This window comes from Rhinopithecus bieti, unplaced genomic scaffold, assembly GCF_001698545.2.
Source record: "Rhinopithecus bieti isolate Rb0 unplaced genomic scaffold, ASM169854v2 scaffold_13348, whole genome shotgun sequence".
NCBI classification, from domain to species: Eukaryota; Metazoa; Chordata; class Mammalia; order Primates; family Cercopithecidae; genus Rhinopithecus; species Rhinopithecus bieti.
Window position 1 is genome coordinate 8,325,343 of NW_016808764.1, and position 25,034 is coordinate 8,350,376.

Consider the following 25,034-nt stretch of genomic DNA (forward strand, 5'->3'; position numbering starts at 1 on the left):
GGAAGGGAAGGGAAGGGAAGGGAAGGGAAGGGAAGGGAAGGGAAGGGAAGGGAAATTTCCTTTGTTTAGAAACGCCACCTAATCTATTATATTTTGTTACAGCAGCTTGAAATGACATTTACCTTTCATGTTTTATGTTTATTTGCATGTTTATCATATTTTTATAAGTTTTCTATTGCTTGCTTGCTATCTTATTGATTCAAAAAAGTCTCTTATTATTAGAGGTATCCGGTTTTCTTTCTATCATATATCTTCCAATGATTGAATTACCGATTTGCCTTTACCAATTAACTGGTTGTAGTGTTTCTGATGACATATGTTTTTCATTATTATGTAGTCAATGTCTCAATGATGTTTTTTGTGTATTTTACCTTTGTTGGAAAAAGGCATGCCTCAAACTATGTAAATATTCATGTATACTTTCTTCTGGGACATTTTTGTTTATTGTCTACACATAAATGTTTAAACCATCTGAAATTCATGTTTGTGTATAGTTTTACCAAGCTATCTATTTCTTTTTTTTCCTAGCACTAGTTATTTCCCAGTGGTTTGAAACTCCAATGTCATAATAAACCCATAATGTTGGAATTTTCCCATCTAGAAACATAGGGGGCCAATCTCCATTAATTCAAATATTTTCTCATATTGGACCTTCTATAATTTCATTGACATAAACCCTGCACAAACCTGGAACTGGAGTTAAGAAAGAAAATGACGAGTTAATGGGTGCAGCACACCAACATGGCACATGTATACATGTGTAACAAACCTGCACATCTTTTTCTTTCTTTCTTTCTCTCTTTCTTTCTTCTTCTTCTTTTTTTTTTTTTTTTTTGACATGGAGTCTTGCTCTGTCCCCCAGGCTGGAGTGCAGTGGCACTATCTTGGCTCACTGCAACCTCCACCACTCAGGTTCAAGCGATTCTGCTGCTGCCTCAGCCTCCAGAGTAGATGGGACCTCAGGCGCGTGCCACCACGCCCGGCTAATTTTTTGTATTTTCAATAGAGACAGGGTTTCACTGTGTTAGCCAGGATGTTCTTGATCTCCTGACCTCGTAATCTGCCCACCTCGGCCTTCCAAAGTGCCAGGAGTACAGGCGTGAGCCACCGTGCCCGGCCTAGGAAATTTATTTTCTCATAGTTCTGAAAACCGGAAGTCCAAGATCAGGTGTCCAGCATGGTCCAGTTCCGGCACAGGCTCTCTTTTTGTCTTGCAGATGGCGACCTTCTTACTGTGTCTTCACATGGAGAGGGAGAAAGAGAGGGAGTGGAATAGAGATCATTTCTTCTTCAGCTACAGTCCTATCTAATTAGGATTCTACATGTATGACCTCATTTAACCTTAATCACCTCCTAAAGACCCTGTCTTCGGATACAGTCACATTGGAGGTTAGGGCTTCAGCATTTTGAATTCAGAGACAGGGAGAGGGGGCACAATTCAGTCCATAACAAGAAATAAACAGCAAATAAATATAAACATACACTTGGCTCTTATCTTTATTATTTCCTTACTTCCTGACTCTTGCTCTTTTTCTAACTTCTTGAGTTGAACATTTGTTTTAAAATTTTGTTTTGGGGGAAAGTATATTTGAATCTATGATCTTTCTTATGAGTGTTGCTCAGTTCTATCCACCAGATTTTGTCCTGTTGTGCTTTCAGCTCTAAGCAATTTCTATTTCCTATGTAAGCGCAAGGTCTTTTCAATGTAAGGTCTTATATGTTCATGGCCACTATTATTCTGTTTTAAATCTTTTTACAAGTATACAATGTTGTCCTTTATCACCATGTTGGCTTTGTCGGGAGGCTTACCTCCAGATTTCTGTAGAGATACTTTTATTTGTTTGTTTGCTTGTTATTTTGTAGAGACGGGGTTTCACTAGGTTGCTCAGGCTGCTCTTGAACTACTGGGCTCAAGTGATCGTCTTACCTAGGCTTCTTTAGGTGCTGGGATTGCAAGCATCAGCCACTATGTCCAGCTTACAGATATACTTTTTAATCAACAGATGAAAGATGAACTGAGGAGATATAATTGCTATACATGAGACAAGAGTTCTGCCTATATTTCTGGGAGACTTTTCTTTTGTAATTGATGGGGCTTTTAATCTTTCATTTATCTACTTTTGTGAAGGGGATTTCTAATATTGGAGGAATGAAGCCATCTTGGTCAACAGCACGAAATATTAATAGCATGTGTGCTTTAATCAGTCAGGTAGTCTAGGTTGTGCTGTAGTAATAACCAAGCCGTAAGTCTCAGGAGCTGGAAACAACACAGATCTATTTCTTGATCATGTACCTGTCACGAGGGGCTGGATCTGTATTATCCTTAATCAATGTGCGGGATTGAGTAGATGGGTGCTGAAATAGTTTGGATGTGTGTCTCTGCCCAAATCTCATGTTGAATTGTAATCCCCAGTGTTGGAGGTGGGGCCTGGTTGGAGGTAAATGGATCATGGGGGCAGATTTCTCATGAATGGTTTAGCACCACCCCCTTGGTAATATTCTAATGACAGTGGGTGAGTTCTCTGAGGTGCATATCACCTCCTGCCTTGCTCTCTTGCTCTGGCCATGAGATGTGACTGTTGCCCTTTCACCTTCCACCATGATTGTAAGTTCCTGAGGCCTCCCAGAAGCCAAGCAGATGGCAACACAATGCTTCCTGTGCAGCCTGCAGAACTGTGAGCCAAGTAACCCTCTTTTCTTTACAAATTACCCAGACTCTCGTATTTATTTATAGCAGTAAGATAAAGGCCTAATACAGAAGCTAAGACCCTGTATTCAACCCTTTTCTTCTGCAATTGCTAGGGAGGGAAAACAGACCCTGGCAAATCTCTTTCTGCCTCTCAAGGCTTCTGCCTGGAAGGGACAAACTTCACTTCCGTTCATGTTTCAGTAGCCAAAGCAGCACATAGTCACACCTAACTTTAAGGGGCCAGGGAAGTATATCCCTACCAGATGTCCACAAGAAGACTGGACAATATTGGACGAATGTCAGTAATGACCACCACACACTGTACTGTCCTTTCCAAAGACAGTTTTTGCTGTTTGTTGATTTTTTAAAATTCCCTTTAGTTATTTGAGTTACTATGAATCCTTCCAGTGATTTTATTTTATAGAAAAGAGGCAAACAAAAAAACCTAAAACTTTACCAATACTCCAGAAGGCATTAGACTTGACATTACAAATGCTACAAACAGAACATCTTAGGACAGTGAACTTTAGCTGATACACTGGGATAGTTTTGAAGAAAGAGTACACACATATTTTTCAAGAATAAAGTTTTAATAGGAAAAGGAAGCAGAGCATGGCATGGGCCAATATTTAGATTTGAATAATTATTGATAGCCTCCCCATGTTGGGCAGGGAGCCAGGGATTTTTGCATATTCTAGCTAATTCAATTTAATTCTTTATAAAAACAATTTGAAGTGAGTCTTATCCATTATTTATATATGCAGAAACCTAGGCTGAGGGAGGTAAAATGACCTGTCCAAAAGCCACTTAGCTAGCAAATGACAGCTTTGCTCGAACATTATCATATGATACTACGGAGACAGAAGAGAAGAATGCAGTGTTTGTGTTTGGACAGCATGCACCGTTTGGTTTGGCAGGATTGCGAGATACACCAAAGGTAGGGGGAACCTTGAGTACCAAGGTAAAGAGGTTGGAGTTTATTAGTTAGGTAGTGAGATAATGGTTTTTTGAGTCAGAAGGGACATTGGTAGAGCTAAAACACATTGCCTCAGAAACATTGATCTGCTATTGTTGTCTAGGAAGAATAGAAATGAGGCAGAGTGAGGCCAGGTGACCAGTTAGAGGAATTCTGTGGGTGTTGGCAGGGGAAACAGAAAACTATCTTCCATCGAGTCTTCAGATCCATTAGGAATGGCTGGATGACGTCAGAGTTCGCCCTGTGTAGGTAGCTGCCACTTTTCATTGTAGGTTTCTCAAGGACTTGCTCCTAGAAAAAGCCTGGCTCAAAAGTAGATAAAAAATAGGCAACTGCTTAAGTGTGAAATTTACAAAGTTCCTCTCCAAAAAAGCCCACCTCCTCTCTATCACTTGTGGGCCTGACATCTTACCAAAGGGGCTCTATTCTTTCAAGAGTTGAAAAAGTGACTATTTGAGGATTGGAGGCAAAAGGAATACTGAGAAATGTCCTTACTAGCAGTGTCAAGGCAAGTGACATAAATGTGTGTGGGGCAACTTATATGACACTATGAAAGCGTCAGCATATTTGCTCTATCTAAAGGGGTAGCAGCCTCTTGGCTCTGAGGGAGGGGCTCAAAGTCCTGGATCTGCTGATTTTTCAACAGTAACGTCCTCTCCAAGGTTTTTTTCCCCCCCTCTTTTGGGAAAACTCCCAATTTAAACTATTGCAGCCTGTTTACATTTTTTAATATCATTGTGCTGGCCACATTCAGATCTCCATTTGCCACTGTTGGTTTTGATACCGTTTTTCCAAAACCTTTCCAAATTTGAGAGCCATCTTTAGTAAAACTGGGCATGGAGCTGATTGGTTGGGATTGCTGAGAGGGGAGATAGAAAAGTTTGGGTGTTAGGCAGGAACTGCAAGGAGGACCTGGGCCATATGCCGGACATCCTAGTGCCTGGGCCTTGAAAGGGAGACTGGTCGCTGACAGGGCAATATCTGTTGCAACCCAGGCTTCCTGGACGACCACCTTGGAGCACATCTCCGAGCACAACAAGGGCTGGGCAGTGCTTGTGTTTCTCTCCGTTCCAGTTGGCCCCTTCCCATTGACATTACAGTAACGCAGTTGTGTGCTGTTTGAAAAAGCATCGCTAGTTACAGAGAATGATTTACAGGACACCAGACTCCGCATTTCAGAGGTCTCCAGTGTACCATAAAATATATATTATAAAGGAATAATCTTTATCTGAACTAAAGCTGCAGTGAAGGAAACTCGTGTCCAGCTGAGAGCAGCAGTGAGCTTTTGTTCACTCAGGGAAAAGTCCGTGTTCTTCATCTTATTTGATTAATTTTTTTTTCCTCTTTGGCACTAGGTATCTCGTTAATATTTAGACATTATATACATTGTCTTTCAACTGGTTTTCCTATTACGTGATCAAACAAAACCAGAGATGCCAGTCACAGCAGCCAACAAGGGGAAAGCAGCCCCGTCAGGCACCCAGCTGTGGCTGGGGGGCAAATGGGACTCACTAGAGCCACCCCCAGGAGGCACCTGGCGGAGCTCTGTGCAGAGCCAGCCCCTGTTGCGGAAAGCAGAGTTTGCTGGAGTGCCTCAGTTGATCACTTTGTCTCTTTCTCCCATTTCCCTCACCTCCCTGAGCAAGATGCAACAGGAAGCAAAGCCTAGTTGTGAATCTTCCAAAGCCTTCTGATGTTTACCATTTTTCCCCCAGGAGAGGGAGATGAGGGGTGGAGATCTCTCTGCAAAGAAAATACACTTAAAAAAATTCAGCGAGGCGATGCACAGACACCCTGCAACCCAGCTTGTCTCTGCTTATTAAGTGTTCAGAGCGACAATGGTCCCACACTATTTCAGTCCAGGAAACCATGAACTCCGTTAGTGGCAATGCCCCCGAAGAGGCGCAGGTGTGTGCACCTGTGATTAAGCGTGTCGAGGAGGGGATAGCCTCATCTCTTGGAGCAGAAAGTGTTTTCACCTGGTAATGGGACAGAGGGAAAAGCTCTGGGGCTGGGAAACCTGGGGGCTTGTGTCAAAGCTCCACCCATCAGGAAGGAGCTCAAGAGAAGATGGGGTGGCGGGCGGGGGGGGGGGGGGCTGGAAAATGAGTGGGATGGGATAAGCGTGTAAGAAAAGATTCACTCCTGGGCCAAAGGCAGAGGATATCCCGGCGAGAGACAGGGAGGTCGGGATGGCTTAGTTGAGTCCCAGGCGGAAAAGCGGAAGCGAAGCCTTGTCACCCGGCTGTCTTCCAGCTCCCGGTGCGGCGGCACCCGCGCGGCTGGCTTTGCTCTACCTCTCCTAAAAAAGTACTAGGGGCAAAAGGAATGGAGAAACGGCGTCCCGAGCTCCCAAGGATGGGAGTACGCGAGGTGGGTGGGGGAAGCACCAAGTGAAGTGTATGCTGGGGGGTTTTTTTGGGGGCCCCAGCGTCTCAGCTCTCCCCGGGTGCGCCAGCCTAGCGCACGCTCCGCCGCTGCGCCCCCCTTCGCAGGCCTGCGCGAAGCGCACCGCCTTGCCCTCGGCGGGCCGCCGGGCGCGCGCCCGGCCTCCTCCTCCCTCGGCGCGTCTCGCTCTCTCTCCGGCATAGGGAAGTTTAGGGCAGCGGGGAAGGAACTCGGGCTGCAACAGCGGCGGCGAGCCGTCGTAGAGGCTGAAGGTAGGAGCCTCAGCGGAGCCGGGGAAGCCGGGGGCGCTGCAGACGGAGCCCAGGTGGCCGCCGCGGGTCCACGCGGCCCCCCTCGTCCGCCTTGGGCCTGAGGCTGAGGGTGGCAGTGGTGCCAGCGGGCGCACCCCCGGACTCGGGCGGGGCAGCCTGGGGGCGGGGGTGCCCCTATGCGGCCGGTCCCCTCCTGGCGCCAGGCGGGACAGGCGCCAGGGCCGGGGGAGCGCAGGCGGGCCGTCGCTTGCATGGCAGCGCGGGGCGGCTGGGCCCAGCCGGCGGCGCGGCGGCGGCGGGGGCGGGCGGCTTGAAACCATGTCCGGGCCCAGCGCCGGGCTGCCGCCGCCGCCGCCGCCGGCCGCCGCGAGCCGGGAGGCCGGCGATGCGCCGGTGCCCGCACCTCCTCCGCCTCGCCTCCGCCTCCAGCCTCTGGCCGCGCCCGCCGCCCCCGGGCGCCCTCCTGGCTAAGGGCGCCGCCGGCGCGCAAGCTGCTTTTATGTGCACCTGTCCCTGTCTTTACCTACCTGTGCTAGCAGCCCTCTTGGCGGCTCGCTCCCTGCAATTCCCCCTGGACGCGTGCAGGCATCGGCCGGGCCGCCGCCCGCCGAGCCCCCGCCGAGCACCGCCGCCACCCTCTCTCTGCGCTCCCGCCGTGCGCCTCGCGCCCCTCCAGCACCGCCCGCCGCCGCTGACACCCGGAGCCGCGGGGGAGCCGCCCGAGCCCCCTGAGCAGCCCGCCGCCCCTGGGACCGACGGCTGGGGACTGCCGAGCGGCGGCGGAGGCGCCCGGGACGCCTGGCTCCGGACCCCGTTGGCCCCCAGCGAGATGATCACGGCTCAGAGCGCGCTGCCAGAGAGGGAAGCGCAGGAGTCCAGCACCACCGACGAGGATCTCGCAGGCCGGAGAGCGGCTAACGGGAGCAGCGAGAGGGGCGGCGCCGTCAGCACCCCCGACTATGGGGAGAAGAAGCTGCCACAGGCGCTCATCATCGGGGTCAAGAAAGGTGGGACCCGCGCGCTGCTGGAGGCGATCCGCGTACACCCGGACGTGCGGGCGGTGGGCGTAGAGCCTCACTTCTTCGACAGGAACTACGAAAAGGGGTTGGAGTGGTACAGGTAGGACCCTGGGCTCCGCGGGCTGGTGGAGACGCGTGGGGGAGACGCGGAGGGGAAGCCGCGGCTTTCCACGCCCTTCGAGCATCCAGGCACCGTCCTGAGAGGCCCAAGCCCCCGCTAGGGCTCTGCAAACCCTGACTGCTTTGCTCAGGGGGATCCGCTGAGAGGGCTGGACTCCAGCGAAAGATCACTTTATTTCAGGGCGAGGGGAGGAGGTGTCACCCTGCCCTGCCTCCCGCGCTCCTCATCCAAGGAGGTGCTGTCTGAATCTGCCCAGCTCCCAGCCTGGGAATCCCCAGCCCTCGTGTCTGCTGGGTGTTTCCGAACCCAGGCTCTTGCGGGATTCTGGGATTCTGGGCTGAGGACACTGAGGAGTGAGACAGGATGGCTAAATTGACTAAGGGGATTTGAGGTCCCCTGCAATCTCTTAAAATCACCCTTAAACGCATTTGCGTGGCTGGAATTCAGCTTGAGTGTGTTAAGGTCAGAGCAAAATGAATAGGGAACATTTACAAAGATCATGCTGGCGTTTTGGCTTTCTAGTAAAGAAAGGATGTCTCCCACCTCCATAACTTTCCATCCCCCTTGGCTGAATGAGCACGGAGTTGATTTTGCACCAGAAGCCTCAATGTCTGCATGACAGTTGGTGCCCTGAGAGTTTTTATGCCCCAGACCGTGCCCTGTCTAATCTCCGCCTCCTTCGCAACAGATTGGAGCTTCTGTTTTGTGAGATGTTCGTCTCCCTCCTTTCCCACCGTCTGCCGGTGGTGAGAGAAAGGGAGAAGAGAGGACTAGAAAGTTAAGTGCAGGTAAAATAAATTAATAATCCAGCTTTCCTGCCAGCCATAACATTTTAAACGGCACTGGTGCAGATGCCCCAAACGCAAACCTCCTTCGCCTTTGTTTTTTCTCTTTCTCTCTCTCCTCCTGTTTTATATCTTTCTGGGAAACAGATCTGCATGGCTGGTTCCGTCTCCATTCCATTTCGGTAATTAATTGCGATTGTCAAACAGAAACACAGCCTTTGTCAGCTAAAGTGATGTTATCATCTTAGCAGAGCCAATAGGTAAAATAAAGATTGTTTCCTGACAGGTTGCCTGCCCGTTGAGGGGATGTGCTTTCTAGGTTTAAATTACAGCCTGGGAAAGTTTTAGAAATAACTTAACTTCAGAAATATATAATAAATGTGTGTATTATGATTGATTTCTTCCACTTTAAAAAATATGCCTTATGCTTTAAAAGCTTGAGAGAAGTACACTTAGGCATAAACATTCCAGCACATTACAGGGAAGCAGCAAATGTGTCTGTTAATGTCTTGTCTGTTTCAACAGAGAAAACTAATTGCAGTATTTTAGGAGGCTTCAAACAGCCCTTTCCTATCAAAACATAAAACAGCAAATGCCCAATTTAACTGGAAAATCAGTATTTATAACATCAGAAGCCATGGCTTCCAGTTTGTGATCATAATTAAAAAGGTGTTAGGATGATTAATGCAGCAACAGCAAAATAAAGAACGGGCATGATGTCTGGGAAGGTTTTAGTTGTTTAATTGCTGGTTGTAGGAATGTTCTGGTTTCTTCTGTGGGGTAGCTTTGGCCTTATGAGGGTAATTGAGTTTTGTGTTTTTTTTTTTCCAATTCTAAATATTTAGAATTATGGAAATTGTCAAATGCCCTTTCAGGGAGGCAGAAAGATCAAATCTTTCCAAGATCTGAGGTGTTTGGGTTTGTGGCAGCTGGAAATGGGGGGGTGGTTTTATTTGGGGTGATTTTAAAATAAAGTTAATGAAGGGTGGTGTGGGTGAATGTGTATCAGACAAGTCCCATGACCGGGTCTGGAGAGTGTATAACGAATGAGAGAATAGAAGATGCCAGATCTAGTTCCTTTCTTGCTGGTGTTAGAGAGAAAGTGATAAGAAACTACCTTGCTTGACGTGGCTCCTGAATATATTATTAGAAACTACCTTGCTTGACGTGGCTCCTGAATATATTATTCCAGCGCTGTGGTATGCCCAGCCTCCTACTCCCAACCGATGCTTGTGGTATTTGGGGCTCAGTGTCAATATTTGGTAGCCACTCACAGAACTGTGAAGGTGAAGAGGTGTGGATAGAACAAGATTCCCCTGATCCTCACTTAAGGGGACCATGTGATATCTCTGTGTCCTTCATCCCCACCCCAGCATCTAGCCCTGTGGTGCTGATTGAAAGCGTTGGACACAAAATTCTCTTAGGAACAAGCTGCCTGCCAATACGTGTCTGTCTAACACAGAGAGAATCATTAGCCCCCCAGCTCTGCTTTTGGGAAGACCAGTTGGATCCACAGGATCTGAGTGTGCTGGGACTGCTTTGGACCACTCTCCAGCCTTACCACAGACAGCAGTGCTTTGAGGCATTTGTGAAATTTTCATCAGTTCCATCTATCTCTTCAGACTCCTCTCTCACTCCCGTATAGAAATAGAGGTAGCATTCTCACTGTATTGTAGAAAAGGAAACAGTGGCATTGATTCGGTATCAGATGGCACTGATCAGTGGCATTGATTCCAGTGTCAGAAATTCTTTCTCCTGGTTTCCTAGTCCGACTCTTCATCTTTTAAATGGTGGCATCTCACATCTGTAATCCCAGCACTTTGGGAGGCTGAGGCGGGTGGATCACGAGGTCAGGAGATCGAGACCATCCTGGCTGACACAGTGAAACCCCGTCTCTACTAAAAACAAAAAATTAGCCGGGCGTGCTGGTGGGCGTCTGTAGTCCCAGCTACTTGGGAGGCTGAGGCAGGAGAATGGCGTGAACCTGGGAGGTGGAGCTTGCAGTGAGCCGAGATCGCGCCACTGCACTCCAGCCTGGGAGACAGTGAGACTCCTTCTCAAAAAAATAAAATAAAATAAAGTAAAATAAAATAGATGGTGGCATCTGTACCTAAACGGTGTAATTCCTTCCTATACCGGGTATGCTGGCTGGAATCTATTTGACTTTTTAGAGATCCACAGGTTAATTAAAAGTTTTATTTTTTCCCCTGTTTATTTATTGTTATTTTGTTTAAATGTGCTTCCAGTAGCCTGTGAATTCTGTGTGTGTTTCTGGTTTTTGTGTTTTCAGCAAGAGGGAGAGCCAAGAAGAAACTGGGGCTGCTCTCTGCACAGCTGGCTTGGGATTTTCTCATATTCAACTCAACAGCCCTAGCAGGTTCACTTCCTCAGTGTCACTTCAGTTATGTCTAAATCCGGGTTTTGCTTTCCTCCTATGCTGTTGATCTAATGTGATATAAAAATACATCTGAGATTAGAAAGTGTGCATCAGATTTTCAGGGCAAGATAGACTAATGGATTGGGATGCATGTGTTAAAATCTAGGAAGAAGCAAGCCTCACTTGGTGAATTGACACAGGCCAGGATTAATAAATCGGGTGAGCTTAAACCCTTCATGCCCTCTTCCCTCTCCCTTTCCACAAAAAGGCAAAACCACAGTGCAGTTTTCAGAATGAGCTTATTACAAGCTCTCTAGGCAAAGACTTTAAACTCTTCCAAGGGATAGGACCTTGGGCCAGGCCAACGGGCTGCCACTGCAGAACTCATCAAGGTGACAGAGATGACATGAGCTGTTTTGTCTCTCATGGTTTACAGAGCGTACAGTAACCATGACCACTTTACAATGGAAGCCATCCAGCCCCAGGGCAATGGGAAGTGATCTTCCATGGTTTTTGTTTGTTTGTTTGTTTGCTTTTTTCATTTTGAGATGGAGTCTTGCTCTGTCACCCAGGCTGGAGTACAGTGGCATGATCTCGGCTCACTGCAACCTCTGCCTCCTGGGTTCAAGCGATTCTCCTGACTCATCCTCCTGAGTAGCTGGGAGCTCTTCCATGGTTTTAAGTTGTCCTCACTGTCAACAGTGAATACACCCATTCCATTGGCTAGGGGAAAGTAACTCAGGAAAATGCTCTACAAAGTCATGCTTATGCTACCCAGCGGAAAATGGTCAGTGTTCAGCAGCATATTTTGCATGTGACAACTGGGGAGAGAATGGAGAAGGATAGAATTTCATTGGTGTTCATTGAATGCCAACTATTGTGGCAATTGGTGCTACCTACCATTATAGACCTGTTATTTCATTTGAGTGTTGTGATGATATGGTGATATATGTAGCAGGATTTCCACTTTACAGGTGGCTCCGAGAGGGTAAATGATTAGCTCAGGGTTGCTTGACTATTCAGTGCCTGCGCTAAGATTTGAACCTGCTGTCTAATTTCAAAGTGCTGATGTCTTCCCCTGTACCACACTGCCACACATCAAGTACTAGGAAGCATATGTCCTGTGTTCATTCATTCATTCCTTCAATTATTTAAAAAATATGTACCATATGCCCTGCACTGTATTAGGTACTGGGGATAAAGTGATGAATAAGATAGATGAAGCACCTGTTCTCCTGGAACTAACATTTTAGTAGGAGGGTTGTGGAGACAGCAAACAAAGAGCCAAATGACATGTAATACAAATTCTGGTGGTGATAAAGACTACAAAGAAAAACAAAGTAATGGGTGGCCCAGAGCTGTTTTGTCCAGTATGGTAGCTACTGTCTGTATGTGGCTATTGAATGGGTAAAATGTCCAAATTGAAATGTGCTGTAAGTATAAGATATACAGAATACTAAATTACTCAATGATTTTAGATTGACTATGTGTTGAAATTATACTCAGATCAAGTAAAACATCTTGCAATTAAGTCCGCCTCTTTTTACCTTTTCAATGTGGCTACTAGAAAATTTAAAATTACACCTGTGACTCACATTATATTTCTGTTGGGCAGCACCTGTGTGGTGTAGTGCTTTGTAAAGTTTAGGATCATCTGGGGATCTTGTTAACATGTAGATTCGGATTCAGCCAGTCTGAAGAGGGGCCTGGGAGTCCACATTTCTCTTTCTTCTCCTTTTTTTGAGACGGACTCTCACTCTGTTGCCAGGTTGGAGTGCAGTGGTGCAATCTCTGCTTCAAGCGATTTGCCTGTCTCAGCCTCCCAAGTAGCTGGGACTACAGGTGTGCACCACCACACCCAGCCAATTTTTGTATTTTTAGTAGAGATGGAGTTTCACCATGTTGGCCAGGATGGTCTCTATCTCTTGACCTTGTGATCTGCCTGCCTCAGTCTCCCCAAAGTGCTGGGATTAGAGGCATCAGCCACCGTGCCCGGCTCAGGAGTCCACGTTTCTAAAAGGTTACTAGCTGCTGCTGCTGCTGCTGCTGCTGTCTGGATCTCACTTTGAGTAGCAAAGCCCTGGAAAGTAATTGGGGAATGTGTGTGTGCATGTTGGTTATTATCATTAAAAAAAAAATTTTTTTTAAGACAGGAATCTCACTTTGTTGCCCAGGCTGGTCTCAAACTCCTGGCCTCAAGGAATCCTTTGATCTCAGCCTCCCAAAGTGCTGGGATTATGGGCATGTACCATGATGCCAGGACAGCATATGGGTTATATTAAGTAGGATGGTTAGGGAAAACCTCTCTTTGGAGGTTATGTAAATGGAGTAATAGAGTAAGACCCTTCCGTGTGAAGACCTGGGTGGAGAGGTCTCCACTTGAAGGGAACAGCAAGTGCCAAGGCCCTGGGGTGGAAACAAGCTTCATGGCCCTCCAGGGTGTTCTTTTATGATTCTAAAAGCACTGTTTTTGTCACTGGACAAATCTGGGTTGAAAACGTGGCTTTGAGATTTATAAATTGGACGATCTTGGCTGGATAACTTATCTGACATCACTTAGCTTCAGTTGTTTATCTGAGGGTAATTGCTTCCTTTTGGATTGTTGGGAGGAATAAATGAAATAATAAAAGTGAATGTATTTTCTAAACAACATGAGTATCCTAGAGCAGAAATCCAAATATAGTCTCCACTACTGAGTTTGTCCATTTCTCAAACCATTTTAGTCTCATATATGCTTTCCTTTCTATCACAGTTGTCATAATATTGACCAAATAGTCTGTTACTTGGGATGGTTTGGGAAAACCCAAATAATGATTGGCTCTGCAGTGTGCACCTCCTTACCCTTTTAAAGCAAAGGTCGCATAACTTCAGGGCTCAGGCAGGTCGTATGAATGAGCGAGGTAGATTAGGTGGAGAGAAGCTCAAGTGGCTACCTGTGCTCTGGCTGAAGGGGAAGCCACTGCTGCAGTCCAGCTACTTTTTTTTCCAATGTGCAAATGTGGCATTGGGGTTATGAGATCATCCCCTTTGTAAGAGAAACTGGAAATCCAGGTTTTGATTTGAAATCTTTTGATTTTTAATGTTGGCAACAGATTTAAGTTTCTTAAAAGCCCAGTGGGGGCCAACATTGTGTGACAAACAAAATATATCTGTGGGCTGGATACAGCCAGCTGGCTACCGGTTTGTGACCTCCTGTTTAAACTCATTTCAGAAAACAACTGGCATGCCCATACCCTGTGTACCCTGTACAGTGGCCAGAATCGTGGCTTACGTGTGCTATTTTAGTGTAGGGTTTTTTCTTTTTCTTCCTTTACAGATTTTGCAACAGCATGGGGGAAATACCTCCCGGATATATTGCAACAACCACAAAAGCCTGATATAAGCAAGAACATTGAGGCAGAAAAAAGAAAAGTCGCGAATAAATTCCTCTCTGTTCTCAATTAACGTTCTCTTGAAACTGGGGAAATTCTCAATTTTTCACTCGTTAATCAGGAGTGCTTGTATTTGATCTCTATTGATAACTTGCACTTATAAAATAGATTACGCTCAGGTGGATTAAGATCTTAGATTTAGAAAAATTGGATTCCAGGCTTGGCTTTGCCACATACTAGTTTTCTTGGACAACAGGTTACTTATATTAATCTCTGTTTCTTAGGTAATGAAGGTGTTTTAACTCCGTAGGGTCCATTCACCTACGAAAAGACTTTGGTTCCAGAACACATTTCTGTATTAGACCCTTCAGAAGGAGGAAGCTATAGAATAGAAGCAACATGGTTTGGAGCATATTTTGTATGTCTGAGCCAGAATCTATTGGACAAAGTATTTAATATAACTAAGCCTCAATTTCTCCATCTGCAGAATGAGCTCAATATTACCCGCTGCCAAAGGATTACATGAGGATGACATGAAATGGCATTCAAAGTGCCTTATGTAGAGCTTGTGACAGATTAAATGTCTCTCTCCTCTTCTTTCTTCTCTCTCCCATTTTTCTTTTCTCTCTTACTCTTCTCCTTCATTTTCCTTCAATGCCTTCCTTTATCCTGAGCATCAGTACTTAGGGCCATCAGTACTGAAGGCCCTAAAGAGAAAGCTGTAATGCATTTTTCATTTGAATATAATCTTTTATTTCAAGATTGTGTCTGAATGAGGGATTTTAAACCCTGAAGCAGCTCTTAAGTAGCTCTCCAGAGAATAATCAGAACCCGATTCCAGAATTTGGTCTATTGTAACTTGAGCTGAAGGAGGAAAAAAGTATGATTTCATGAGCTAACTGCAGCCAGAATTGTCCACAAAAGAAATGGGGTAAGGAGGTGGACAGGTTCTGTGGACTTCCACACTGACATTCTCTTGAGCCTGCAGTAGGAACGGATGCCACTTGCCCTGGGTAAGTTCAGAGGCATTTAGGATGCCGGGAGCCTGTTTGCTTTGTTGCTTCTGCAGAACGGAAGGCGTTTGGGAATGCAGGATTGCTCACCAAGACCCTGTGAAACTCTCTATTTTGAAATTTCGCTGCTTTCACCTGTGTTCTCTAGACATCCTAACATGATTTATATATTTTTATTTTTTATTTTTGTAAATCATACCAGGCATTTTCACTTTTAAATCAAGTCAGGAGAGAGGCCTCGAGACTTTAGATGAATGAAAGATTGCTAGGGTTGTTTGTCAGAAAGTTTTAAGGGTTTTGGTTTTGCATAATGGATGATCTCTCTGGAACGGATTGAACCACCGCCCCGTTAAAGTAATCTCCTGATTTCATTGGTTTTTGCGGTTTAACAAGCTCCTCTATAACTGTCTTGGGAATTTCATTCTGAAATTATAATTCACTAAGGGAGCTTTTCAACCCATCCTGCCATTAATTAAAAGAAGATGGTTTGCTTTTTTGTTGTTGCTGTTTATACTCACTACTTAGGACTTACTTGCCTTCAAATTTTTTTTCAACCTTATTTAAGAATATACAAGGAACCAAAGCAACATGTGAATTAGACAATGTTTTATTCAGTTGCAAATGACAGAAATTGAACTTACACTATTGTAAACAACAACAACAAAAGACGATTGATTGCCTTATGTGATTGAGAAGTCTGCGGATAACTTGGCTTCAGAAAAAACTGGATCCAGGGGCTCAAATGATGTTACTAGGCTCCTGTCTCTTTCCATTCTTTGCCATGTTTGTCACTACCTGACTTCATTCTCAGACAGGCTGTCTCACCACAGTTTAGGCAAGATGGTAAGAAGCATTCCTAGACAAACATATTTTATGTTTATTGATCTTTTTGGAAACAGTTTTAAGAGCTTCTGTAGGAAATTCCTAGAGATGCCTTGGGCCCAGGTTGGGTCCTATGCCCCGTTCCTAAAGCAATATTTGTGTGGGATTCTAATCGGGCCTAGGAGATGTAGCCAGCCCTTTGGCTTGGGGTGGTGGTGAGAGTAGAGAAGCGGGGTTCTCTGTTCTTTATGGTGAAACTGTTCCATGTAATTGCCCTATTGCAGCCACATGAAATAGTTTCCCCATAGAGAAAGAGGGGTTCAAGGGTGCTATTTTTAGAAAAGGGATTAGAGGGATTAGAGAGACTGGAAGAGGTGCAAAGGGTGTCTGGGGACTTGTTATTTAGTTATTAATTCTGTGCAGCTGTTATTTAGTTATTCATTCATGTATTTATTCATTAAACATGTATTATCAATCATGTGCTATGTGCTGGGCTGAAACATGAACGAATCATGACCACTGATCTGAAATAACTCACAGAATGGAGAAATGGACATATAGATGATCACATTGAAAGGTGTTATCAGTCTTGACAGAATGGGATTTGTTCTAAGAATGGAAGGATGGTTCAATCTTGGGGAATGTAATAATGTGATTTATTGTTAATATGGGCAAATGAGAAAAATCTGTGATTTATTTTATGGATACTAAAAAGATATCTTATAAAAAGAAATACGTATTTCTGATTTTCAGAACAACCTGCTATTAAAATAGGGTCATACCTAAAGCCAGCATCATCTTTAGTGGTTTGACACTAGAAGCGTTTCCACTAAATCCAGAACAAGCCTGAAATGCTCACTGTTGTTACTATTATTTAACCATTGTTCAGGAATTATTAGATAATACAATTAGAAGAGCAAAAGAAGAAAGCGGGGAGGTAGAATTATTACTGTTTGCAGGTAATTTTAACTTTTATTTTGGAAAACCTAAGATTACCAATCCTCCTATGAATCTATTAGAAATAATAATAGAATTCATTAAGGTGGCTGGTAAGGAAAAAACAATGTAAAATTTATAGATTTCCTATATGCTTATGCCACCCATCGCGAAAATATAATGGGAAAAAATACTGTGTGTATAGAACCAACCAGAGAGACAAAATAACGAGGAATTAATTTAGCAAAAATTGCAAGGGACTTGCACAAACAAAATATTAATACTCTGCCAAGGGGCGCTGGAGAGGACAGGAGTAAATGGAGAGTTATCCTTCTCTAGGGTGAGATTTCTTTCTTTTCCTTCCCTCCTCCTCCCCTTTCCTCTCTCCCTTTTCTTTCCCATTCTTGTTTGTTTGTCTAAGTCATTGCTGCCTAAATTGAGATCAGATGTGTTTGAGGGTGATCTGAGAATATTGTTTATGTAAACTTGACCAAAATGTGCTTCATATATGGGATTTCCTTACTTTGCACATTTTATTTGATAGAGGAAAGGGTTAGGAAAACAACTGTCACTGCTTAGATTCATAAACTATTATAATCCCTTGCAGAGGGGTTTGACTGCCTTACACACCCAATTCAGGGGTAGAAGGACCATGCCCAAGGAGTGGATTAAGAGTTGAGCGTGGCAGCTCACACCTGTAATCCCAACATTTTGGGAGCCCGAGGCAGATGGATCACGAGGTCAAGAGATCGAGACCATCCTGGCCAACATGGTGAAACCCCCGTCTCTACTAAAATACAAAATTAGCTGGGCGTGGTGGCACATGCCTGTAATCCCAGCTACTCAGGAGGCTGAGGCAGGAGAATCGCTTGAACCCGGGAGGTGGAGGTTGCAGTGAACCGAGATTGTGCCACTACACTCCAACCAGCCTGGTGACAGAGCGAGAGTCCCTCTCAAAAAAAAAAAAAAAAAAAAAAAAAAAAAAAAAAAAAAAAAAAGAGTTGAACTGGTGCACTTTAGTCAATGTGGATGCACTCATGCTGCCACATAGCAAAAAGCAAATCAGAGACAAACCATGGTTATTTTAGGATGGGACAGGGAGATGGAGATTTGGATCCAATGGAATAACAGTCACCGTGGCAGTGGCAGCACTGGTGGTAGACGATATTGTATCATGTGTGCCAGGCTTGGCTCCAAGTGTTGAATTCCTTCAGGCTTCAGTGGCACCTGGTGAGGTAGGCACTGATATTACCCACGCCTTACAGGCGAGGGAACTGAGGCACGGTGCTGGTAAGTCACTCGCTCAAACTGTGGAGTTAGGATTCAAACCCAGGTGTGTGGCCTCAAACACCTTTGTCTGTCTCAGAGCTCATTTCCACTGGACGTGGTGTCTTCCAGCATTATGGGAGTAAAGAATAAGCATCAGCATTTCCCTGCTTTTGAGTTCCAGTGTGCAGATGGACAGGCTGCTGCAGGAGGCTTGCCCTCACAGCAAACAGTGGAAGTGGTTTTCTTTCTATTCAGGATGCCAAGCTCATTCCCACTTTAGGGCCATTTTATTCTCTTTTCCCTCCTCCTGGAATATTCTGTCCCCAGATCCCTAAACTACTGGTATCTCCTTATCTTTCCTTTAGGTGTTGACTGAAATTTCAGCTCCTCAAAACAGCCTTTCCTGACTACCTAATTTAGATAACTTCTTCCACTTCTGAGCTTGTTATGCTGTTTTATTTTCTCCAGCACATCTATTGCTCTCCAAAGTTATCCTTATTACTTATCTCGCCCTCATTAGAAGGTAAACTGCATAGGACCAGAAATCGATCTTGTCCATTTTGTTTCAAACCAGAGCCCAGAACAGTGCCTGGCAGATAGTAGACGCTCAATACCTGGTGATTTATTAATCACCAATGACGAATCAGTGAATTCATGAACAAAAAGAGTACCTTGTATGTCCAATACTCCAGGCTTCTGGAAAGAAAGAACCCTCACATTTCTTGGGAAGTCTAGCTGAGAATTGTTCTTAGCTTTTTCACATACTCTTTTTTTTTTGCAAGACTATTTTAGGTGCAGAAAGAGAAACCCACTCAAATAAGCTGTGTGGGCTAGCTAGTCTCCCCCGGAGGTTCCTATAGCACACAACATTATTTCATTTATTCCTCACAGTGGCCTCATAAAGTAGATGTTTCCTTACAGGTAGAGAGACTGAGAGTTTAGAAGGGCAAGTGACATTCCTGAGGTCCCATAGCAGGATGTCCTGAGCTGGATGTCTTACTTATTTATTTATTTTTAGAGACAGTGTCCCACTCTGTTGCCCAGCCTGGAGTACAGTGGCATGATCATAGCTCACTGCAGCTTTGAACTCCTGGGCTCAAGTGATCCTCCTGCCTCTAGTAGCTGGACTACATAGGTACACCACTATGCCTGGTTAATTAAAAAACAATTGCTTTGGGAGGCCAAAGCAGGTGGATCACCTGAGGTCAGGAGTTTGAGACCAGCCTGGCCAACATGATGAGACGCCATCTCTAATAAAAACACAAAAATTAGCCAGGCGTGGTGACAGGTGCCTGTAATCCCAGCTACTCGGGAGGCTGAGGCAGGAGAATCCCTTGAACCCGAAGGCAGAGGTTACAGTGAGCTGAGATCACACCATTGCTCTCCAGCCTGGGCAACAAGAGCAAAACTCTGTCTCCAAAAAATAAAATAAAATAAAATAAGATAAGATAAGATAAAATAAAATAAAAATAAAAATTGTAGAGAAGACGTCTTGCTGTGTTGGTTGCCCAGGCTAGTCTCAAACTCCTGTACTCAAATAATCCTACTGCCGAGGCTTGCCTAAGTGCTGGGATTGCTTGCGAGCTACCACACCTGGCCTCGGGTGCCTTCCTAGCATTCCTGGTCTCTGTTGCTGTAGCAAAGTTGTAGGAGATGAGCACAGATTATTCCTGATAGGCCATTATGCTCTGTGAGTAGTTGGATCATCTTTCTCTGGATGTATTATCAAAAGTATCTAATTGCCATGTAATAATCAGTCCATGACACAGAGGCCCCCAGTTTGACTCGTGTTACCTTCTATAGGTGTCAGCACACCATTCCCTCCACGTTAAAGCTTCTGCAGAGGGTTAGAGATTTGGGAGCCCCTGGAGATGAGGAAATATTTGAGTCAAACTACCTGGGCACCTCTGTCATAGGACAGTTTGATTGCTTGGAGCTATGTGGCATTTTGAAAAGGGAGCTGGGCCGGGTGCGGTGGCTCATGCCTGTGTTCCCAGCACTTTGGGAGGCCGAGGCAGGCAGATCACAAGGTCAGGAGGTTGAGACCATCCTGGCTAACATGGTGAAACCCCATCTCTACTAAAAATACAAAAAATTAGCCGGGCGCGGTGGCGGGTGCCTGTAGTCCCAGCTACTGGGGAGGCTGCAGCAGGAGAATTGCTTGAACCCAGAGGCAGAGGTTGCAGCGAGCTGAGATTGTACCACTGCACTCCAGCCTGTTGACGAAGCCAGACTCTGTCTCAAAAAAAAAAAAAAAAAAAAAAAAAAAAAAGAAAGAAATAAAAGGAAGCTGAAGCTGGAATTGGAAATTAAGAATTTGAGTCTGAGTTTTGCACCTTCCTTGTTTTGTGTGCATAGAGTAGTGTTTAAAGCCTTTGTTTTCTCATCTCTAAAATGGGAATAACAATCTCTACTAACTCCACAGTGATTTTGCAAGGGTAGAAGAGTGACTGTGTGTTGGAATCGACTTTGTCTACATACGTTTGTTGTTATTAATCCATGCACATTTTCATGAATTCCCCCAGGTTATTGGTTTTCTGGAATGTTGCACTCCAGGGAGTACCTGAAATAGAGGACAAGCACTCTTATCATAAAGTTAGATTAAGAGGTTTACTTTACAGAAACTATTTTATAGCATAGATAGCAAACGTTCTCAGGGCAGACTGTGTAAAGATCTGGAGAATTTCTGTACAATCTCAGACTGTGTAACTGTTTCTCAGGTTGGTGTATTCACTTTCCACCTTCTAGTTGCCTGCCTAAACTGCTTTCTTTTTTCTTTTTTTTTTATACTTTTTATTTTTATTTTTTTAAATTTTACTTTAAGTTCTGGGATACATGTGCAGAACGTGCAGGTTTGTTACATGGGTATACATGTGCCATGGTGGTTTGCTGCACCCATCAACCCATCATCTAGGTTTGAAGCTCAGCATGCATTACGCGTTTGTCCTAATGCTGTCTGTCTCATTGCTCCCTACCCGCTGACAGGCCTTGGTATGTGATGTTCCCCTCCCTGTGTCCATGTGTTCTCGTTGTTCAACCCTCACTTGTGAGTGAGAACGTGCGGTGGCCTAACCTGCTTTCTAACCTTCTGTACTAGGCAGGATAATGACCTCCCTGACATGCCCACATCCTAATCCCTGGAACCTGCAAATATGTTAGAGTAGCTAGCAAAGGGGAATTAGGTTGCAGATGAAATGAAGATTGTGAACCAACTGACTTTAAATGGGAGATTGTCCTGAATTATTTGGATGGAGCCAATGTAATTCCAAGGAATTGTATACAGAAGGTTTCTCTTATCCACAGTTTCACTTTCTGAGGTTTCAGTTACCCATGGTTAACTGCGCTCTCAAATATAATGGAAAATTCAGAAATAAATGTTTATAGGTTTTAAGTTGTCCACCATTCTGAGTAGTGGGGTGACATCTCGCACTGTCCCGCTCTGTGCCACCAAGATGTGAATTATTCCTTTGTCCAGCTGTCCAGCATGTGCACCCTGTAGACTCTGCCCATCCATGAGTCACTCTGCAGCTGTCTTGGTTATCAGATTGACTGTCGTGGTATCTCAGTGCTTGTGTGCAAGTAACCTTTACTTTACTTGGTAATGGCCCCAGAGTACAAGAGTAGTGGTGCTGGTAATTCAGATATGCCAAAGAGAACCGATGAAGTGCTTCTTTTAAGTGAAAAGGTAAAACTTTCCAATTTAGAAAGGGTTAGTATAGTACAATAAAATATTTTGAGAGAGAGACCATATTGACCTAACTTTTATTCTAATATATTGTTATAACCATTCTATCTTATTATGGTTGTTGTTAATCTCTCACTGTGGCTAATTTATAAATTTAACTTTATCATAGCTATGTATGTATAGGAAATAACATAATATCTGTAGGGTTTTGTATTATCCATGGTTTCAGACAGTCACTGGGGGTCTTGGAGGCATATCCTCTGCAGATAAGGGGGCACTATTGTAAGTGGAAGAGAGAGGCAGAGAGAGAACCAGAAGGTAGTGTGAGAAGGACTCAATCACTGTTGCTGGCTTTGGCAATAGAGGAAGAGGCTATGAGCCAATGCGGGCAGCTTCTAGAAACTGGAGAAAAGGCAAGGATATGACCCCTATTCACTGCTTCAGCCGCATTCATTTGCCCTGTTTTCTTTGTTCCTCTGCTTGAGCTTTGCTAACCTCCTTGCTGCACCTGAGAAGTCACACATGGCCCTGCCCCAGGGCCTTTGCACTTGCTGCTTCCACCACCTGCAGTGTTTCTTTGCATTAGATAATTGCATGGCTGGTGTCCTCCCTTCATTCGGGTCTCTGCTCAACCATCTTATCCTCAGGGTGGCTTTTTCTTGTACCACCTGGACTCTCCTGCTAGTGGTAAGAGCATCACTTACTGGAAAATGCTGGTGAATAGTGTCATCATTGACATGTGCTGGTATTCCATAGTTACTCCACACCCACCCGGGTTTCTGGTATCCTAATTTCCTGTTTTTTAATTCTCCCATTCTGGAGAGAGGATCTAGTCATTGATCTGGTACCACAAAATGACCTTAATGTTGCTGGAGTCAAAATTTAAAAGATGTTTATGTAACTCTCAGCTATCCCTGCTATTTAAGTACACCGCCACCAGGTGGTGGTTGTGGGACATAGGATGGGTCCAAAGTCAGGCATTTGCTGAGACACAAAATGAGTGGCTCCTTGCTCCTTCCAATTTGGACCAACCCTGCCTATTTTGTTCTTATATCATAAAATAAGAGGTTTTATAAAATATTCACTTTCAGTAAACAATAAGCAGGTATCGAAACAGATGTGTAAAGCTGTGTGTAAAACATACTCAGATATAGTTGTGTATTTGTTTTTTCTCTTCCCCCTTCTGAGCCAATTTCTTCATTTGTGTTTAGATATAGAAAATCTTGGCAGGTGGAATTTTTCTTTCCTTCTTAGCATTCTTATGACTATCTAAATATGGACAAAAATGAAAATGCCATGTTACCATAAGTATATCTTAAAGCAATTAATATTAAGAAATATTATTATAACACATATGCCATATATTAAATGGGTACATTATCCATTTAGAATTTGAAAATTGCCTGGTGATTTCAACCAAGAAACCCCTTGACCTCAGTGAGAACTATGGATTTTCTTATTTAGAACAAAACAATGAGTTTCTTCTGTATTTATTGGTTCTCACTAGCCTGTGTATCTCTGTGTCAAAAGTTCCTTCCTTCTTTTAGTTTACTTTCAACTCTTGGCCTTGAGACTTTTCAATTTTCCTGGGATTCTCTTTTCCCATCCTTCCATTTTTCATCCACTAAGAGAAAGAAATTGCCCCAAATCACAATATGTTAGAACACCTTTAAGGAAAATCATTTTCAGTGGTTCAAAACTTCATTTCAGCTCCAGAACTCTATTGGCTAGAATAATTCTGGTTATAACACAGAAATCCCAGGTAAAATCTGAACCGAGCATAAATCAAAAAGGAATTTAATGGCTCATGTATCTGAGAAGTCCCAGGAATTGGAGATATCTTTTTCTTTTTTTTGGCTTAATTATTGTTTAAACAATGTCACCAGATCTCTACTTCTGGATTCTCTATTGCCGCTGAGATAGTTGACTGCGTTCTCAAGACTTCTCTCCTTGTGGCTGTAAAGTGGGTACTAGCTTGTTTCTCTTTCCCCAAGTGTAGGTAGAGAAGCTTGATATCTCTGTCCCAGAAGTCTTTGCTGAAGCCTCATGGTAGCTCATTAGTTCTTACGGGTCATGCACATATCCATCAAGCGGTTTCTGTTGCCAGCGGGGTATGAGGCTTGAGGCACTGCCTCCCTGGAGCCTAGGGAGGAGTTAGTTTCCCCGGAGGCCCCTGAATCTGGTTATCAAAGACAGGAAATGAATGCTGCTGCCAAAACAACAGATGTCTGTTTCTAGACACTCCTCTGTTCAAATGCAATCTTTCCCCGAAGTACAACCGAATAAAACAGACAGTGAGGTTCCACCAGCTTGCATGGAGATAGAGGACCTAAGTTCTGCTGTGTCTTTCTACCAAGGTGGACACAAACGGAGCAGCTCAAAATCTCCCTCTCTAGTTCTCCGCTTGAAGATTCTGCATCTTTTCTTTAACCCAGAGGGGAAGAACGGAAGGAAGGGAAGAAAAGAGAGAGGGAGGCTATGCAAGAAAGAAGACGTATCCGGTCTCTAAACCTAAGATGTGTTAAATCCTGAAAAAAGTATCTATGGAATCTGCCCCTCAGAAATCACTAATTATTTATTTAGAATATTTTCTATTTTCATCCCTTCCTTAGCAATCCCTAGCAGCTGCCTAGAAAATTTTAAAGGAATTGTATATCTTACAAGAGGACTTACTTCAAATAGCAAGCGAAAATGAGTTTCATCACATAATAGTCTTCCTGCCCGATTCGCTTCACAGTGGAGAGGGAGAAATGATTTGGGCATTTGTCAGTCTTAATTTTAACAACTAGATAGCCTAGAATTTCTAGAAAATCTTTGATTTTATGTGCCATTTTATTCTTTTCATTTAAAGTGAGGCTCACAATATAGAATTAAGTGTGATTTGATTTTTTCTGGCTTCTGTAAGACATTTCTAGAAAATAAATCGGTGTCCTGGAGAAGAAAATTTCCCTCTTTCCAATCTAGTGTTTGATTTAAAAGATATATACACCCACCCCACCCCACCACCAACCACACACACCCACACACACCAACACACACACACATATATATTTGTATATATATGTCTCCAACCTTGTGGTATTGTTTGGGGTATCTTATTAGCACACAAGGATGTTTTTTTCATCAGCTTGTGGTGTGTGTGTGTGAGGAAAAATTATATCCTAGGAAGATACTGGTGAAGGTTCTTCAGCAGGAATTTCTTGGGTAGCCTGAGGACCCTGGACTTGCTAAGCCCCAGGAGTCATTGGTAGGGTGTACAGGCCAATTTCTATGGACTTTTGACGGCCTCCAGGGCCTTATCCTCTATTTTT

General features: G+C 44.3%; 1 protein-coding gene across 1 annotated transcript in view; it reads left to right on the forward strand.

Moving 5' to 3' along the window:
* The first annotated feature begins 5,534 nt into the window (after window positions 1-5,534).
* Window positions 5,535-25,034, forward strand: part of HS3ST4 (heparan sulfate-glucosamine 3-sulfotransferase 4) — a 463,209-nt gene continuing 443,709 nt past the window's right edge. The window contains exons 1-4 of the mRNA XM_017887107.1: window positions 5,535-5,573; window positions 5,922-6,038; window positions 6,097-6,325; window positions 6,862-7,444. Of these exons, the coding sequence (XP_017742596.1) occupies window positions 5,535-5,573; window positions 5,922-6,038; window positions 6,097-6,325; window positions 6,862-7,444 (968 nt within the window). The remainder of the gene's footprint in view (window positions 5,574-5,921; window positions 6,039-6,096; window positions 6,326-6,861; window positions 7,445-25,034) is intronic.